The sequence below is a fragment of the Mesoplodon densirostris genome, chromosome 18 (genome assembly GCF_025265405.1).
Source record: "Mesoplodon densirostris isolate mMesDen1 chromosome 18, mMesDen1 primary haplotype, whole genome shotgun sequence".
In the NCBI taxonomy this organism is placed as follows: domain Eukaryota; kingdom Metazoa; phylum Chordata; class Mammalia; order Artiodactyla; family Ziphiidae; genus Mesoplodon; species Mesoplodon densirostris.
Genome location: NC_082678.1, coordinates 14,022,626 through 14,040,330, shown reverse-complemented (window position 1 = coordinate 14,040,330; position 17,705 = coordinate 14,022,626). Strand labels below are relative to the sequence as shown.

General features: G+C 59.6%; 2 protein-coding genes and 1 long non-coding RNA gene across 10 annotated transcripts; 1 reads left to right on the top strand and 2 right to left on the bottom strand.

Moving 5' to 3' along the window:
- Positions 1-1,574: 1,574 nt before the first annotated feature.
- Positions 1,575-7,807, bottom strand: MAFG (MAF bZIP transcription factor G). 2 transcript variants are annotated; one of them, XM_060082914.1, is made up of 3 exons: positions 7,790-7,807; positions 3,660-3,722; positions 1,575-3,562 (listed from the first exon to the last, which is right to left on the bottom strand). In XM_060082914.1, exons 2-3 carry the CDS (start codon positions 3,693-3,695, stop codon positions 3,110-3,112), a joined length of 489 nt encoding a protein of 162 aa, XP_059938897.1. In that variant the 5' UTR covers positions 3,696-3,722; positions 7,790-7,807; the 3' UTR covers positions 1,575-3,109. The 2 variants fall into 2 exon arrangements, with proteins under 2 accessions (XP_059938897.1, XP_059938896.1); XM_060082913.1 differs by lacking the exon at positions 7,790-7,807 and adding an exon at positions 7,135-7,403.
- LOC132479324 (uncharacterized) lies at positions 6,943-11,086 on the top strand. 3 transcript variants are annotated; one of them, XR_009530484.1, is made up of 4 exons: positions 6,943-7,582; positions 8,421-8,612; positions 8,687-8,874; positions 9,280-11,086. It is a non-coding gene; the product is annotated as an uncharacterized LOC132479324 (long non-coding RNA). The 3 variants fall into 3 exon arrangements; XR_009530485.1 differs by lacking the exon at positions 6,943-7,582 and having other exon boundaries at positions 8,073-8,612; positions 9,280-9,588; positions 10,337-11,086; XR_009530483.1 differs by lacking the exon at positions 6,943-7,582 and having other exon boundaries at positions 8,073-8,612.
- A 451-nt stretch (positions 11,087-11,537) lies between these two features.
- PYCR1 (pyrroline-5-carboxylate reductase 1) lies at positions 11,538-16,066 on the bottom strand. Of its 5 annotated transcripts, none has more exons than XM_060081918.1 (8): positions 15,989-16,066; positions 15,478-15,602; positions 15,140-15,210; positions 14,234-14,413; positions 13,775-13,996; positions 13,505-13,597; positions 13,187-13,350; positions 11,538-12,352 (listed from the first exon to the last, which is right to left on the bottom strand). In XM_060081918.1, the coding sequence occupies exons 2-8, from the start codon at positions 15,542-15,544 to the stop codon at positions 12,187-12,189; spliced, it is 963 nt and encodes a 320-aa protein (XP_059937901.1). In that variant the 5' UTR covers positions 15,545-15,602; positions 15,989-16,066; the 3' UTR covers positions 11,538-12,186. The 5 variants fall into 5 exon arrangements, with proteins under 5 accessions (XP_059937901.1, XP_059937902.1, XP_059937900.1 ...); XM_060081919.1 differs by lacking the exon at positions 15,989-16,066 and adding an exon at positions 15,918-15,986; XM_060081917.1 differs by lacking the exon at positions 15,989-16,066 and adding an exon at positions 15,734-15,838 and having other exon boundaries at positions 13,775-13,993.
- Positions 16,067-17,705: the final 1,639 nt, after the last annotated feature.

The window sequence follows — 17,705 nt, the reverse complement described above, 5'->3', positions numbered from 1 at the left end:
GTGTGAAGGAAGGTGCACATTATGGTTTACTTAGCGGACAAGTTTGGGAGACTTGGCCTCGGCCAAAGCCCTCAATTCGCTGTGTCAAAAAGTTGAGGAGAGAGAACACAACACGCTCACAGTAGGAAAAACGAATTAACGAGAATCAGAAAGACGCCAAACAGTCACATGTGGAAACAGGATCTACTGTCAATAACCAAAGTGAAGGGGAGAAGGGGCAGAGCAGCCCCAGAGAGACTGGCTTGATGGGAGCAGGATGCTCCCCAGGCCCGAGGAACAGTTGCTCCAAATCCCAAAACCTCGAAAGGAAGTATAGCTTCACTAACTCCAGAAGCGTCTGTAAACCAAACCAAGGACCTGCAATTTCTGTTCAGCACATGCCCACCCTCAAACCCTCCTCTCTCTAGGTCTACAGCATGGCAGGGGTGCACAGAGATGGAGGACCACCTCCCAGCCAGGATAAAAGCGGGAACCATACTTGGACACAGGGAGCCTGTCCCTTCCCCTGTCCAGGACACGGCATGATCTCTCTTTAGGGATTCTTATGATGTGATTCCAACTTGCTGCTACAAGAAACATCAACTACTCTCGTCTGGACCTTAGGTAGACAAAGCCAGACTGCAGGGAGGCAAAGGGAGCCACTAAGTGATTCAGAGTCAATGGTCAAAATCTCCATTGCAGGCCAACCTGGGTACTGCCAGGAATGTCTCTGAATATCTACGGCCAAGATCAGACCATCAAGACAACAGAAGTTGACAGCACATCCTCCCTCCTATCCCACAGGCACACCGTAAACTCTGGGATGAAGATTCTGCTGTCCACAAGGTTAAACCCTGCCTGGCCGCATTGTTTTTCTTTTCACTAGCCCACTTGTCTGCGCTTTTTCAGGGGTTCAGGGCCCCCAGAGAAGCCAACCAGCAACCCCAAGGAGTAGCCAAGCCCCACACGGCCAGAGCCAGGGCAGTAGCCTCTTGGGGGGCAGGCACCACAGGCAGCCCCATCACATGCCTACGAGCAGCTGCCTGAGCCAAGTCTGGGAGACTTGGCTGCCTCACCGAGTGGCCAGGACGGGGAGGTGGGCTCAGCCCCGGGGAAGCACCTCCACAAGCCAAGCAGTGGATCCCTGGAAGACACAGACCCCAAAGGGAGTTGAAAGAAGGCCCATAGCCAAGAGCTGCCAGCATGTTCAGGGGGAGAGGGGGGACGGGATCTGGCCCTGGAGACCGTAGCCCTTGTCTGGCACTGGTGGAGACCCCCAGGCCCTCAGGCAAGGAGAAGGGGCTGCCCCAGGTGGGCCCCGAAACCACCTGGTTCTGCCTGGGAAGCACCGTCCCGCAGCATGGAAACAGTTCTGGGATGAGTGGGCCGCGGGCCCCTGGGGTTCCCCTGCTGAGGCCCACACAAAACCCACCGGAACAAACCCCAGATTGGTGGCTGGAGCCCAAACACATTGACTGGAGGCCAGAAGGAAGACAGTCGGGGGCAGCTTGGCCCTGGCCTGGCAGGCACCCACAGTGACTCCTTGGTCCCTGCAAGCCCCCACCCAGGGCCAGAGACGGTGGGCAAGGAAGTAGTGAGGGGGCGGGAGGGGGGCCCAGGATGACCCCCAGTTTCACCTACCCTGCCACTGGATCAGCCCAAGCCTGAGACACACATGCGAAACCAAGGGTCAGCAGAGGGGTGTGGCAGAGCCCTGCATCTGACCCCCCAGGGGCTTGGGGTGGGCGCCAAAGCAGAAGAGGCTGGGCTGGAGGCACAGACATCCCAAGCTCCACTGGAGCAGGCGCAGCCTGGCACTACAGCCCAGGCCTGACAAGCCAGCAGAAGCAAAACCACAACCAAATCCAAAAAACAAACACGGGAGAACAGACACAAGAAGTGACACCCACAGGTCAAAGGTCACCAGAAGCACCAGCACGTGACGCTGCACAAGACCTCACCAGGCACAGACAACACCACGGCACCGGCAAGAGACGGAAGCAGGAAGGGCAAAGGAGTAAGTCACTTTCGGTACAATTGCAAAAGAGATAGCAAAGAGGACGTCAGGACGCGCCTTCTGGTCGCTCACGGCTTGGCTTTTTTTTTTGTCTTTTTTTAACTAAGTTTTATAAATAACGTCTGATAACTCTGTGTATATAAAAACTAAACTTCAACAGCCACAAAGACTTGTCTGTAAGTTTACAAGAAAGGATTTTTTTTTTTTTTTTTAAACTAGCAAAGTTCTATTATACTTTCTTCCCTTTTCTGTTTATACGGTCAAATGTTCTCGCTTTTTTTTTTTTTTTTAAAAAGACAGTTTTATAAATACTCTGCAGCTTTTTTTTTCTTTAGCTTTTAAACATATAATTTAATAACTTCGTAAAAGGAACTTCTCTCTTTTAAATAAAGGGCTATGTAACCACACAAATAGGTCATGTAAACAGTGACACGGGACCCATCGCAGGACACTGGACACACCCTTCACGTACGCTCACAACCAGTGATTTGGTCTTGTTCAGTGCAACACGTCAGGTGTGAGTGCCAAGGCCCCCGGCCCACAGCCACACGACACCCCATCCCCGCCAGCGCCAGACCGGTGGCCCGCCTGTCCAGGGCCCTCAGGGACAGCCTACTCTGCAGAGCAGTGCCCGTCTATGCCTGCAGGCCGAGCTGAGAGTGAACTGCCCGGCCCCCCGCTAGCCTGGCGGCTGTCAGAGCCTGTGGGCCATTCTGCAGCGAGAACAGCCTCTCTCCTGCCCTGCAGCCCTCCCTGCTCAGGGACACATGTGCCCCAGAGCACCCGGTCAATCTTTCTCTCTGTCCACTCCCACAGACCGACTCTGGACTCCAAGCCCACCTGCCCATGGTACAAAGGGGGCGGGGGCGACCCCACGTCACCACCAAACTGACCAATCCCAACGTACAAAACACACGATGACAACGACGAGATCAAAGGGGGCTCAGCCCGGCGCCCCTGGGGTGCAGGTTGTGCTTTGCAGGGAAGGGAGGAGGTAGGAGAGGAGGAAAAGAAGAGAAGAGGAAGAAGAGGAGGGAGGGAGAAGGGGACAGGGCTGCTGAATTTGCCATGCGCCTACTGGCCCCTTGCAGACCCGCCTGGGCAAGCGCGTCCCTACGACCGGGCGTCCGTCTTGGACTTTACTATCGTGATGACGCTGGTGGCGGCCACCTTGCCGGGGACGAGGGGCCCCAAGCCAGCAGCAAGGGGACCCCGAGCTGGCGCCACAGGGCTTCGGGCCACGGTCCTGGCGAAGTTCTGCAGGGCCTCGTACTTGGAGCGCAGGGCATCGAGCTCCAGCTTCATGCTGGCGTTCTCCGAGGCCAGCTTCTCCACCTCCTGCTGCAGCTCTGCCTTCTGCTTCTCCAGCTCCTCCTTCTGGGTCACCCGCTTCACGCGGCAGCTGGCGGCATAGCCGCGGTTCTTGAGCGTGCGCCGGCGCTGCTTCAGCTGGATGATCTCCTCCTTGGACAGACCCCGCAGGTGCTGGTTCAGCTCCCGCACTGACATGGTCACCAGCTCCTCATCTGTCAGGCTGGTGCCATTCTCTCCCGGCTCCCGCTTCACCTGGGGAGGGCATAGCGCACGAGGTCACAGGCCAAGTGGGGGCAGTCTGCCCCTGTGCCACCCCAGCCCTGAGACACTGCCCACCCTATCTGCTCACCTTCAAGGCCTTGTTTCCTTTATTGGGGGTCGTCATAACCCGAGGGCACAGCAAGCAGGCACTCTGTGAGACAGGGAGCGCAGGTCAGGACCCTGGAGACCCTTCCCCTCCCCAGTCCACACAGAGCCCTGAGCCCCCTTACAGCCTCTGCCCACTCAGGAGAAGGCACCCAGTCCCCAGCCTCACCCCTTGCCTGCCCATTCCCCTGATACCTGGCCTCAAGGACCGCCCTTCAGCCTCGCCTCTCCCAAGCTGGGCTGCTCCCTGTCCACCCTGCCCCTAGGGAACCAGGTGGGAGACCAGGAGGGTCTGGTGGGGGAAGGGGAACTGAAGGGCTATTAGGGAGGCAGAGGCAAGAAAAGGGGCCAGGGGAGAGATTAGAAGGATGAGGGAGGGGCCAGCCTAGAAGGAAGCCGGGAGCTTTAAAAATAACCCCAGTGCGCCCCAGAGCACGGCTGTTCCTGGCGAGTCATGCTGACTCAGCACATCGCTCCCGCTCTCTCACCAGCCTGGCACTCCCCAAGGCCGCCAGCCAACACAGCTCCAGGGGACTGGCAGCAGCAAGCTGCTGGGGCAACGAAGGCCAGCCTGGCCAACAGCAGGTGAGGGCCGGGGCCAGCGCCCCTGTGAGTGTGTACTCCAGGGCTCTACCTCCCCTAAGCTGGTCTGGGGCAAAGCCCTGCTCCCCTGAAGGCTCACTGGGCGTCCCCACTGGGGACTCGGGCAGAGGGGAGGATGCAGGAGTGCGCCAATTCTCCCAGACTGCTCACTTTGAAGAGCAGCAAACGGAGCTGTCCAACCAGCTCAGACTCTGTCTTTAACACTGGTGGGAGTTCCCCAAACCTACTGGTGGCAGACACTGCAGCCGGAGAAGTCGGGCCCCAGGCCCCTTGGCCCTCTCTGTCCACCTCTGCTGCTGATGGAGTAACCACCCTGTGGCTTTGGGTTGCAGCCTTTTGTACTCTGCCCCACCCGATCCAGGGTATTTCACAAGAGTGCCCACAATCGACCCCCCAGCGGCCTGCTCAGCCCTCTCTGGCCACTAACTACTCTCTGGCTCCCTGCTCAGGGTCCGCACCCACAGGGCAAGGAACAAAAACCAGAGGCCCCCCTCCCACCCACTTGGTCATCTTTTCCGCAGCCCTGCCAAGGACATTTTTACCCACCTAGTCCTGGGATTCCTGGCTCAGCTGGACCCCCTCTGCCCCCCCCACTCCCTCCATGACCTTCCAGGTTAGATGCAGGGAGGTAAACGGAGGCCTGACAAGCACTGTGCTGCCCTCCTGGAGAAGCTACAAGCACTCAGGCAATTTGGGGCTGCGGGGTCTTCTCAGCCCTATCAGGTCACTGAAGTATGGCTGGGGAGGTGGAGGCAAACACTCACTCAGGATAGAGACCCCTCCTCACCCAGCCCTGCACCAGGATTCGAGGCTGCAGGCAAGGGGGCCAGAGACGCCTCCCCACAGCCATGCCCCGAGGCTCCGGCCCCACTGTTCTTCCAGAGCAGAGGAGCTGGAGGCCAGAAGGTCCTCAGGGCCCCACGCCTACCCCGGGAGTCAAGTCCTCAAGGCAGAGCTGGAGGAGCTCCCCCAACCTCAGGTCCAGGTACAGTGTCACTGCACTGGTCCTGCCACTGTCAGTCCAAAGGAAAAGCCCTGGCACCAGCTTTTCCCACCCGCTATCCTCCCTCCACCCCACGAATGCTGAGCACACGGTGACTTCCTGAAGAGATCACACAGAAAAGTGCCGAGCGTGGCGGCTGGGAGCTGAAAAGTGCCTCCTCGGCAGATTTCACCCTCCACAGAAGCCCTGAACTCAGCACAAGTGAAGCCAATCGCCTCCTAATCAAAGGTGTGCTTGTGCTCGGGTGGGGGAGGGGTGGGTCTCAGCAAACCCCATGCTTCCAGCCTCCTGGCCTTGTCTCCACTACCTGGGGACACACACTGATGGGACAGAGACAGCCTTTGGGCATGGGCTGGGATTGATGGCTCAGGACACCTCTAGAAACCAGAGGGAGGGGATCCCAGAGACCGGATCAAGGAGAACCCTCAGCCCTCCTCCCGCCTCTGCTCCCCCTGAGGCTGAGCACATTTTGTGGAGAAGGCATGGGTGGTCCCAAGGGCACTGATCCACCAAGGTACCCAGGGCCACCCACTCAAGGTGAGAGCCAGCCAAAAAGGGGAAAGAACTCCATCCCCTTCCCCTGGGCCCAAACTCCAGGGCATGGACAGTAGGACAAGAGGCCAGCCCGCCCCTGCTCCTTCTCCTGTCCTGCAAACCCCAGTGGCCAAACCTCCCAAGCCAAGGCAGGTGTGGCCTTGGTCACTCTGGAGCCCCCACCTAGCCCGCTACACTCCCACCCTGCCCTTTAGACCCACCTCCTCCAGAAGCCCTCTGAAAAAGGTCTAAAACTTAATTTCCACCAAAGCATAAGTAGCTGAGAAGATTTGAAGAAACATCCCTCCAGGAATCTGCATTTTCCTGGGGCATAAAATTCCAGCCAAAAGATCAGCTGAAGTGTTAAAACATCTGGCATCTATAAGCTCAGGGATGGGGGAGAGGGCAGTGGCAGGGAATGCCTGAGGACAAACTACAAGGTCAGCCTTACCTAGCCATGAACGCATGGGCAAGAATGGTCAGCTCTGGTCTAGACGAAACACTTCCCCACCCCTGAAGACCAGGAACCATTCATACACCCAGGAAAAATGGCTCAAGCCACACCACCCTGAGGCTGTCACTCCCCAGGAGTCCCTACCACCTGGCCTGACACCCATCAGGGCCACGTTCTTTGCTAACCTGCACAATACTGTGCCCCAACCTCAAGTGGAACAACTTTTGGGTGACTGGGATTCTTCAACCCATGCCATCCACACCAGTCCACCTGCTGGGCGCCCTCAAAGTTACCACCACCCGCAGCCTCAACCCGGACCCCAAGGCCAGGCTGCGAAGAGAGCCACAGCCTGCTCACCAGACACCTCGCTCCCCTGATCAGAGTCTAAGTCCTGCTGCCTCCTCTCATTTGCAATTTCCTGGTAGAGCTGCGCCTACTCGCCCTCTGCCCTGTCCACTGTCACCCAGGACTCTAGTACAGGCACCCCTCCTTCTCCCACTGCCTCGGCCTCTTCCCACCGAGAGACTTCCCAGCCTGGCCAACCAGACCAGTCATAGGGAAAGCCTACTTCCCAGCCCGCAAGCACGGCCCCCCTAAGCTCCTCCCCTCTTCTCACTCAGAACTATTTCCCAGTTTGGGGAGCTGTCCCAGAGGCGGGTCAGGGACCAGCAGCCTGAGAAGAGCCTGCCTGGGAGGGGATGAACAGGCCAGGGGCTTCACCCTCTACCCCGGGATAACCTGCATCGTGACCTCTCCATTTACTCCTCATCCACCCTACCCTAAACTCCCACATCAGCCCAAACTTAAGCAGGCGCCCCAGCCCGGGGCCTGGCCCCTTCTCACTCCCCACGGTTTCCCTCTTACCCCTGTTTCCTGGCCTCTCAGGCCCCTAGCTCTAATCCCCCCAGGCATCAGGACGAGCATCGAGTGACCTCATGCTGATGACTCAGCAAGTCTCCTTCTGGGCTCTGGCAAGCGTGTGACGGAGCGAAGCCGGAGCGGGCAGGGTCTTCCCAGCACCCCCCCCCACGTGCCGCTTCCTCCCCCTAGCCAGCCGAGGACCCTGAGCCTGGGAGGCGTTGACACAGACACCTGATGAATCAGCAGCTCAGGCTGGGGCCGCCGAGCTCTTCCACGGAGCCCTGGGCGCCCCGCTCGACCCCACCCTTTCCTCCCGCCACCCCGGCCGTCCCTCCCTCCAGGACTCCCCGGCTTCACCGAGCAAGACCAGCGCACGCCCCACCCCGCCCCTGCGGGCCCGCGCGCCCACCCCAGCACCCCCGGCGGAGGGACCAGGAGCCGCTCCGGACCGGTAGGGAAATCGAGGCATGGGCCGCCAGCAGGGCACAGGGCAGACCCAAAGCCCGGAGCACCCGGACCACGCGGCCACAGGCCGCCGGAAGGAGCAGCGGCCCCGCGAGCACCCGCCCCCAGATCGGAGCACCCGCCCGCCCCCCGCTCGGCCCCGGTCCCCGGCCCCGGCCCCGGCCCCGGCCCGGCCGCCGCCGCACTCACCCACCACACTGCGGGCCCGGCGGGCCGAGGCCGGGGCGGGGCGGGGCGGGCGCTCCGAGGCCGCGCGGGGCTGGCCGCGCGGGGGCTCCGGGCCCAGAGTGGGGGCTCGCCGCCTGCGCGGGCCGGGCCGAGCGCGCTGGGAAGGCCGGGCCGGACCAGGCTTGGGGCTCCGGATCCTCCTCCGCCGCCGCCGCCGCCGCCGCCGCCGCTCCACAGACGTCACATGATGTTTGGTCACGTGGGCTCCATTCATGAAGCGGCGACGCGACCGGCTGGGGCTTAAAGGGGAAGGCGCGGCGGCGGCGGCGGGGGCGGGGCACGCCCGCACTGCGCCTGCGCGCCCGGGCGCCGTCGCCTGGGCAACGCAAGCCGCGCCCGGTAGGTGAGGTCTCGCGGGACTGGCCCGGGCGCGCGCTCCCGACCGGCCACGCCCCCTTAGAGGCGGGGCCTGGTGATCCTGCCCAAATGCTCTCCTGAGCCTTCTGTGTAGACATCTCGAAGGACACGTGTCCAGGGTGCAGGTGCGGACCCGAGGTCCCCACGCATTATGGATAAGATTCTCATGGTGTTTCTGATGCCGCCTGTCAGACTGCATGCACTGCCTACGTAACTGGAGCGGGTCTCATCCCTGCCAGGAACAGTGGCCTGGCACACAGGAGACCCATACGCTCCCAGAGGTGAAGGGCTTGTCCAGGATTCAAAACTTAGGTCTGCTCAAGGCCGCCTCCAAGATCCTCTGTGTAGTGTGGTCTGTCTTCACGCAACATCCCAAGAGCTCACATGAGTGACAAGGACTCAGGCGGTTCCTGGAACGAGTCCGGCTCAGGGTGAGTGTGGGGTAAACATCTGTTGAATTAATAGTTGATGTAGGAATTGCACCTTTCCTTTCCTGTTTCATCAGCATCTGCCTGGAACTCAAGTCACTGGTCCATGTCTGCTCCTGCACTTTCTATAAGGAGTTCTCACTGCTGTTCAAAATTCCTAGAGAAAGAGGTGACGAAAAGAAGGGAAATTGAAGGGATCCAATTTCTACTTTGACTTACCTTCTCAAGTGTAAAGCCAGGAAGGGTGATCTACCCTGCCAAGCAGGTCAGTAGAAATCAGGTGAGCTGAAGGAGGGATGAGTGAGGGACAGGCTGCTGGGTCCTCAAGGGGATTCAGTGCTACTGAATGAGCTGGGTCCTCAAGGGGATTCAGTGCTACTGAATGAATGATGGAGGCCAACCCAGGAGGCCCCCAGAGCCAGGGGACATCAAGGTGTCAGCAGCTCTCCCTGCCAGACTCCAGTAGCTTCCCTCTGAACCCCACAGCACCTTGTCATCTTCTGCTTTGCAGGGTTGCATGTGGTTGTCTTATCATCCTGTGCTCTTTAAGGGCAGGGCATGTCCCACTGCACTGGGTGAAGCCCGAGTCTCACAGACTATAGGGCCTTAATATGCCCAGGGCAAGACTTCTAAAGCCCTTAACTTTTTGTTGTTGTTGTTGTTGTTGCAGTACACGGGCCTCTCACTTGTGGCCTCTCCCGTTGCGGAGCACAGGCTCAGGACGCGCAGGCTCAGCGGCCATGGCTCACGGGCCTAGCCATTCCGCGGCATGTGGGATCTTCCCGGACTGGGGCACGAACCCGTGTCCCCTGCATCAGCAGGCGGACTCTCAACCACTGCGCCAATAGGGAAGCCCAAGCCCTCAACTTTTATTGTACTAAATCACAAAGACTTGCCCCTGAGGCCAAGAAAGGGGTCCTTTTGGATCTCTAGCATCCTCACCACCAGCTGCTGGCTCCTTCTGGCCTGCTCTGCTCAGGTCTGTGCTCACACTTGCAGGGGTTTCCCCAGGTGTCAGTCCCTGCAGAACACCAGAGACCTCATAGCTTTCTCCCCGCATCACACCCCTTCTCAGGCCCGTGTGGCTCTGCCCCACTTCCCCACATCTGGCCTTTGGTGGTTGGGACCAAGGCTCACATTCCTGCCTGCTGAAACCCAGTGTGTTTTTCACGGGGTGGCTCAAAGCCCACCGCAAAGCTCGTCTGGACTCCTGTGCCTCCTCCCAGGCTGTGACGTGTGATTCTTCACTTTAGAGCCACCTCCTGGCTTCCTCCAGACCCCAGACCCAGGGCACATGTGGGAGCAGCATGCCCCCCTTGTCTTATTGGTCAGCACCTGCCACACACAGCAGGCACTCAAACAGTGAGACTGGCCTTGACTTAAGGGAACAGTCAGGGGGAAGCTTTGGTCCTGGGCAGATGTGTGGCCTTTGGGACAATCTCTTCTGGGACATCTTTTCCCCAGAGGGAGGGTGCCAGGGTCTCCCTGCACTGCCAAGTACTTTGCCAGGGGAGGCCCACAGCCCACCTCATGCCAGCTTCTATCCACCAGCATGGTGGCCTGTGCCAGGGGCTTATGCCTTAGGAGGGCCCTGTAGGGGCTCTAGGCCCCGTGAGGGCCTTGGGCAGTCAGTACATGGGGTGTGACCTGGACTCTGGAGGCCACCCTGGCAGGGGCAAGGGTATGTGGTCTTGCCCCTCACTTGCTCTGTTTTTCGTCTCCTGTAGATTTGGAAGGTCGGGTCCTTGTCCGCAGAGTGCTCCCTCCACCTACCCCGCTTGCATCAGGCCTTGGTTCTAAGTGGACCCAGGGGAAGGAAATGAACTGGACTTGAGACCTTGCAATGTAGTTCCTGGAAAACCTCTGCCCAGGGGCTCTCCTGGTCCCCTCCCCTGCCCCTCCTGGGACCCATCGCTTCACCTGGGTGCCCCCTGCCAACACCCTACAGACACCCAGCCCCGCTCCTCTGATATACTCACCCGTGTGTGTGTGTGTGTGTGTGTCTTACTGTTTCTATGCTCAGTAACTGTTGATCAAACAAATGTCAGCCCTCCTGGCCCCATAAAGGGTTCTGACCTAGCAGCTCCTTTGATCTTGTGGGCCTCCTGTGATGGTTAATTTTACATCAACCTGTGGGCCATGGGGTGACCAGATATTATTGTTTCTGTGAGGGTGTTTTTGCATGAAATTAACATGTAAATCGGTAGACTTCAACATGAGACCAAATTAACATTCTAACCAATAAAGCAGATTGCCCTCCATATGTGGGTGGGCATCACTCAAGCAGTTGAAGGCCTGAATAGAACAGAAGACCAACCCGCTGCAGAGTAAGACAGAATTCTCCATCAGTCTGCCTTCAGACATCACCTGCAACATCAGCTCTCCCTGCCTGATGGCCTTTGAATCGAAATATTGGCTCTCTCCAGGTCTCCAGCCTGCCTGCTAGCCTCCATAATTGTGTGAGCCAACTCCTTATAATAAATCTCTTTTGTTTCTATATTCCGTTTTATATATATAAGCCATCTCCTACTGGTTGTTTCTCTGGAGAACCCTAATACACCTTCCTAGGAAGCTTCTTCCTCACCTGCCCTTAGCCTCACCTGGGTGAGTTGGGGAGACATCTGCCCCCACCAAACCAGGAGGCACAGAGGGTGCTGAGGCTGATGCCCCTCCCACAGCAGGGCCTGCCAAGCCCAGCCTACAGTGCCAGTTTCCAGTCATGCCTCTAGTGACTGAGGCCCCAGAAGCCCCCTCCCCCTCTGCTCATTGGAGACAGCCCCACCAGCCAGACTGGCTGCCTTGGAATGCAGGGCTCTGGGCCTGTGGGCTGCTGGCTTAGCCTTCAATGTTACATCGGACAGCAACGACCCCCTGGCACAGGTCTGGGCTTCCCTCCACAGGTGGTGACAAAGTTGTAAGTCAGGACACTGGGGCTGGAAACCAATTTATTTAACCTAAAAAGAGACAGAAATGACAGCGTCTGTTGGTCGGGCCAGGAATGGGAGATGATGGCCTGAGTGTATTGGGGCCTTGGGAGTTCAACCATCTGAGGAGCCGTTTCCTCACATGTCAGGCTGGCCAAGAACCATGGGCCCTTCTGCTGGGTTCCAGGGACCCTCTGGCCCTTCCCACACTGAGGAAGGAGTGGAGAGTGGAGAAAGGGCAGGAGTGGGATAAGGCTCTCCTTGGCTGGGCCTTCATGGTTGGGGCGGGCGGGACCTTGACCTTGGTACTCAAGCCCAAGCCAGCTGACACTGGGTGCTGAAGCCCCCCAAGCCTCCTGAGCTCTGGAGGAAGGTGGTCCTGACCTGGTTTGGGGACAGAGGAAGGGGGAGGCTGAGATCAGAGAATCCTTCCTTGTTCTGGGCCAGGACACACTTGGGGACCATGGAGGTTCCCACTGGGAAGTGATGTGCCCCCTCCCTGGCTACAACTCCACTGACCCAAGTGGACCAGAGCCACGGGCAGTGGGCCAATGTGAAGACATCCTGTGAAGCCTGGGGCTAGACACTCCCAGCACAGAGCTCCGAGCCCAGGAGGAAAAGGCAGAGAGTGGCCTGCGGGCAGGTGGGACACCTCAGTCCTTCTTGCCTGCCGGGGCCATGCTGCGGGGCAGCAGCTTGGAGTGGCCAGAAGGGGCCAGTGAGGTGCCGGGAGGGGAGTCCAGCTTCACCTTGTCCAGGATGGTCTTTTTGATGGCAGCTGGTGAGACCTTCTCCCGGTCGGCCATGGACTGCAGCTCTCTGGGGAGACAGCGAGGAGGGCTGTGTCCAGGGCTCCGCCTCCTTCCGAGCCCAGGGGTCCAAGTGGGAAGTGGGAAGAAGCCCAGAGCTCCCAGCACCTGCCAGCCTAGGGTGCTGCTGTGCTGTCACTCCCACCTCAGGGCCTTTGCCCCTGCAGTTCCCGCTGCCAGCTACCTCTCCCCTAGATTGCCATTCAGCTGCCTCTCGCCTGATTCAAGCCAGCTCAGGGTCACTAAATCTACCAGCAGCCCCCCAGACACTGAGCCCTCTTTGCCCTGAGCACGGGACACATGCCTCATCTGTCTCCCCTGCAGGTTGGTGCCAGGAGAGCAGCACTGTGTTCTAGCCTCACTGTCAGGCAGTGGCAGAGAGGCCTGTGGGCTTGGACTGGAGGGCAGGTAGGGTGGTAAGAAAGCCCTGTCCATCCTGGAGGCCTGTCTGTCCCCTGCTCTTTGGACTTCTTTCAGCTCTCATGTGCTGTCGTTGTGCCAGCGCATCCTGTGCTTCTAACTCTCTCAGTCTCCCCGGCAAGGCCAAGAGGAAGGTGTTATCATCAGCCCCACAGAGGTTCCCCCTGGTCTGCCTCCCTGGCTTGGATGACCACCCCAGTCTGAAGGCCACAAGTGGTGAAATCACGTGCGGAGCCCAGTGTGGGCCCAGAAGGCAGCCCCTCTTCACAGGATGATGGAGAGTGGTGAGGGATGCTGCACACCGCCACCCCAGGGAACCTCAGGGCTCCCTGCAGCTCCCCGCACCCTACGCGCTGCTAGGCCAGAGCTTGATAAACATCTGGTGAGTGAATGACTGAGTGGGCGGGCAGCAGCGGGGGCCCACCGTGTGCGGATGCAAGAGGCCTCCACGGCATTGATGAGCAGGGAGCGAAAGCCCCCGCTCTCCAGCACGTGCAAGGCATGGATGGTGGCCCCGCCGGGAGAGCAGACGTTGTCCTTGAGCTGGCCTGGGTGCTGTTCGGAGTCCAGTAGCATCTTGGCGGCCCCCTGAAGCCAGAGAGGGGGGCTGAAGGTTGTGAGGGTACTGCTCCCAGCCCCAACCAACACAGCACCCACTGACTCTCCACCCATCCACCCCAGAGCACCAGTCTTGGTCCTGGTAAGGAGTGGCCCCCACCAGAGGGTCAGGAAGAACACTAACCAGCAAAGCCTGGGCCCCGAGGCGGACTGCCAGGCGCCTTGGAAGCCCCATCTTCACACCCCCATCAGCCAGTGCATCCAGGGCTGTGAATGCCTGCAGAGAGAAAGCACCTAAGCTGATGTCCCAGGCCTTTTCTCCATTTCCTCTACGTAGTGGTTAGTCCAGCAGCTCTGCCCGCAGGGGCCCAGAGCAAGGAGGAGGGGAAGATGGGCAGACGTGCCCTGAGGTCCTGGGGACTGCCTACTGCCCCCGCCCCTCCCCGGTCCTCACATAAGCTGGGCCGCTGCCGCTGAGTCCCGTGACAGCATCAATCAGGTCCTCCTCCACCTCCGTGCAGAAGCCCACACTGCCCAGGAGCTGCTCCAGGAGCCTGCCATCCTCCACCTGGGCGTGGGTGCCCGTGGCATACACGGTGGCTCCTTCCCGCACCACGACCGGCGTGTTGGTCATGCAGCGGATGACTTTGGGGGCCGGCTGGAACGCTGTCAGCTTCTGGGGGAGAAACTGGCTGTGTGTCCATCCCAGCCCCTTGCCCAGCATGCTGTGCTGGGTGAGGGCGTGAACACACTCACCCAACTGAACGCTTCCTGAGTTCTGTGAGCTATGCAAACACACCCATTCCACAGATGGAGAACCAGGTGTGGAGCACGCCAGGGCTCCTGAGCCCTCTGCAGTGCACACTTCCACCCCATCTCCAGACCCCGCCGGACCCTGACCCACAGTGCCCACCTTCTCGATGGAGCTGATGGTAACGCCAGCTGCACAGGACACCACGATGTGCCGATCCTCAATGTCGGCAGCAATCTCATCCAGGATGAAGGGGATAATGTGTGGTTTCACCGCCAGGAAGAGCACGTCACTGTGCTGCACGGTCTCCTTGTTGTGGGGCGTCAGGTTCACCCCCATCTTCTGCAGGGAGCGCCAAGGCGAGCTCAGCCTGCTGTATGTGGCTGGCTGGCCCCCTTAGTATCCCCGCAGGCCGAGAGCCCCTCGTGTAGAACAGCACAGAGGATGATGGGAATGTGGGCATGGCAGGGCTGGGGGCTCAAGGCACGGGGCTCTGACACCCTCTAACTGCCCTTCCCACCCAAAAGTGGAGGAAGCATCCTGATCTGGAAGGTATTTTTTTTTGTGGGCGGACAAGGGAAACTGCATCCGAACCACAGTCCCAGCCCACCCCACCTAGGGCTGCAGCCCCCAAACCCCTGACCACCTCGTCAAGTGCGAGTGGTGGTGTGGATAGTGGTCTCAAGCTGGTAGCCTGCCCCCACCCTTGGACATGGAGCCCTCCACTCAGCTATGGCAAACTGAAACTGTATTCAGCCCCCAGGTGGTCTCTCCTGGCCCCCATACTGTGATCCCCTGTGGTGGCTCCACTTGGGGAACCCCATTCCTGACCACCCGCGGCACATGTGCCGGTCACCAAGTTCCCAAGAGCATAGGGAGGGGACCCATCTGCAGGCCAGGAGGCAGGGTCTTTTAGATACTCCAGCCCAGGGACCCTCTTCTCATTGGCGTGGGGGACTGTGGCATGGTGCCTCCCTCTGGGGCCCCTACTCCTGGCCTTCCAGGGTCAAGGCTATCACACACTGGCCTCTAGAAACACTGACCGGTCACCCTCCGCCCTGCACCTACCCTGAGGGCAGAAACAGTGGCCAGGTCCATGTCTGGGGAGCTGGCCATTATCTTGTGGGCAGCCAGGACGCCTGTGAGAGACAGAGTTCCTCCCTCAAGGCCAGTCTTGGCGTCCCTCCACCACATCCTCAGGAAGAACAGAAATCGCACCACCCAGGGTAAGACAGCAACCCCTGCCTTACCCCAAACCTTCCAAGGCTACCGTTTCCCACAGTGCTCAAATGAGGCACGTTAATGCAGACTCCACCCTCACCTCCCAGCCTGGGGAAGGGTAACTGGCCCACCCTCTCACGCTTGGCCCCTTCCTGGCCTGGCCTCTTCCTGGCCGCAGCGCCTACCTGCTGCTGTGAAGCCCTTGGCCAGGGCAAAGGCCAGCTGGCCAGCCCCGATGAAGCCCACGCTCATGGTGTCTGGAGGCCTGCGCCCACTGCCCTCACAGCTGGCACCGTCTCCGCAGGAGCAGCTGCGGGAAGATGGGGCAGAATCCAGAACAAAAAGTTAGGCGGGCAGTGCCAGGCTTGGCCACTCCACCGCCGACCGGTGCCCCCCATCCCAGCGGGTCTAACGCTCCCCCACTCCGGTGCCCCCGCCCACCGCGGCGTCCTGACTTGCTCCTGAGGGTCCCAGACAGGGGGCAGGGAGAGGCGAGCCAGCCTCCGGAAAGGGTCGGGAAGAGGCATGGGGTAGGGGCACGCCCTCACGCCCGAGTCCCCTCCCCACGCCCACGCTCCCCCAGCTCCGAGCCCCCCCGACGCCGGAGGCGAGGGCGCGGACTTGCATTTCCCTCTGCTCGGCGGCACTGCCGCCCGCCCGAGCCGAACCCCGACCCCCAGCTTGGCTCCCAATTACCCAGTTACTCGGCGCGAGTTGCCCCCTCTCTACAGCTGCGCGCCCGCCACGCGGCACCCAGGGCCGGGGGGGTGGGGGGGGCCCGCCCCAGCCAATCCGCGGCGCGGCCGCCCTGGAACCGGCCAATCCGGGGGCGCGGGAGGCGCTAAGGGCCAGTTGCATCATCCGCTCACCCCCGCCCCCTCCCACTGGGCCCAGTCGCCCCCGCGCTCCCGAACCTGCGCCTTCAGTCCCGGCCCCAGCGCCCTGAAACCCTCGCCTCCCCGCAACCCCCACCCCGTGACCGCGCCTGAGGACTGAGGGCGCCGGGGGAGGGGCGGCAGGAACCGGGCCCTCAAAGAGTGGTCCTGGGCTGGGGCTCCTCTCTCCGGGCCCTGTTGTTGGACACGGACACGGACACGTCAGGCTGGCGTCCGTGACGGCGTGGCCCTCACTCGGGTTTGGAAACCGGAGAGATAGCCCGGACCTTCTCAGAATTTCAAAACGGGGAGGCACCTGGGAGGTCTAGGTCGTTCCCCCTGAGATCTGGACCCCCTCCTTCCCACCTGGGGTTTCTGCTCTCCAAGTGTCTTCTAAGGCTCAGGCGCCCTTTGAAAACTGCATGACACTGGGGGCCACTGGCCTGTTACCACGTGAACCTCCTCAAACAGGCTCTCAGGGTGGGTGGTGGTCAACCAGTAGATAGAGGAAGATGATCCCCTAGTGCCCCCAGTTCCCACGGAGCACCCATGTCTCCTGACATCTCATCTGAAGGGTCCGTGGAATTTTTTGACCCTGGGTTTTCCGAAGAACAAAGCTCTAGTCATCTCCCCCTGAGGACGTGCTCAGGGCTCATCTGAGCTGAGTCTGCATTTGGGTTTCAGGATAGTCTGGGGTCCCAGTCAGCAGCAGGGTTAAGAGCAAAGTAAGAAGCATCATCATTGACATCCCATCCCCCCACCAGGGGAGGGGGTGAGCTGCTTTATTTTTTCCGTTCTGTATCTTAAATGATGACAAACGGTTCTGAAATGTAATTTCAGTGTTACTTGGATGATTGTGCCCCAGAAGCAGGGCTGTGAGTTTTCCTTGACATAATAATGACCAACATCAACACCACCAGACCACTGTGTAGTGAGCGTGTGTACGCGGCAGATGTCCAGGCCTCCTCGTATGTTTATTCTGGTGTTCAGTCCTCACCCTCTGAGGGAGGACCTATAGTAAGATCTGGTCCAAAGTGGACTGTTCAAGGAGTGGCCCAGACTCAAACCCATAGACGCAAACTTGGGGGTCCCACTCCATTTTAACTGACTGTATATAATCAGAGAACAGAGTCCATCCTTTAAAAAGTATTGTTTCTCAAGTGACAACGACAAATAACTCCTTCCTCCAAAAAGCAAGAGTCCTCTGATCCAGGGAGAGAACAGCATGAAGACAATCCCCAGGGCAGCCTCCCGGGGGCCAGACGACATCTGCCATGCTTATCTTGAGCCCTGGAACCCCTTGCCTCCTCTCTCTCCCCCTCAGGATCTTTGAAACTTAGGGTGGGTGGAGCTCTGGGGGCAGAAGTCCATAGGACAGTGAGGAAATTGGGAGTTGGTGACAGATAACTCATTTCAGAAATTTGATTAGAAAAGGAAGGCTGTCTAGGCCTCCCTGTGAGCTGGGAAGGGTGTGGTCCATATGCTCCTTTGTCACCTGGTAACACACTCCCAACCCCCACCCTCCCTCAGCCAGCAGG

Bases quoted from the DNA above. Each gene is read 5' to 3' on its own strand.
- MAFG (XM_060082913.1), bottom strand. From the start codon at position 7,194: ATGCTCGTCCTGATGCCTGGGGGGATTAGAGCTAGGGGCCTGAGAGGC. The intron at 3,723-7,134 runs GTAAGAGGGAAA...CCTGTCTCACAG, and splicing joins TGAGAGGCCAGGAAACAGGG to AGTGCCTGCTTGCTGTGCCC. The intron at 3,563-3,659 runs GTGAGCAGATAG...TGCCCTCCCCAG, and splicing joins AAGGAAACAAGGCCTTGAAG to GTGAAGCGGGAGCCGGGAGA.
- PYCR1 (XM_060081916.1), bottom strand. From the start codon at position 15,819: ATGCCTCTTCCCGACCCTTTCCGGAGGCTGGCTCGCCTCTCCCTGCCC. The intron at 15,211-15,477 runs GTAGGCGCTGCG...TGTCTCTCACAG, and splicing joins CAAGGGCTTCACAGCAGCAG to GCGTCCTGGCTGCCCACAAG. The intron at 13,598-13,774 runs GTGAGGACCGGG...TTCTCTCTGCAG, and splicing joins GCGGCAGCGGCCCAGCTTAT to GCATTCACAGCCCTGGATGC.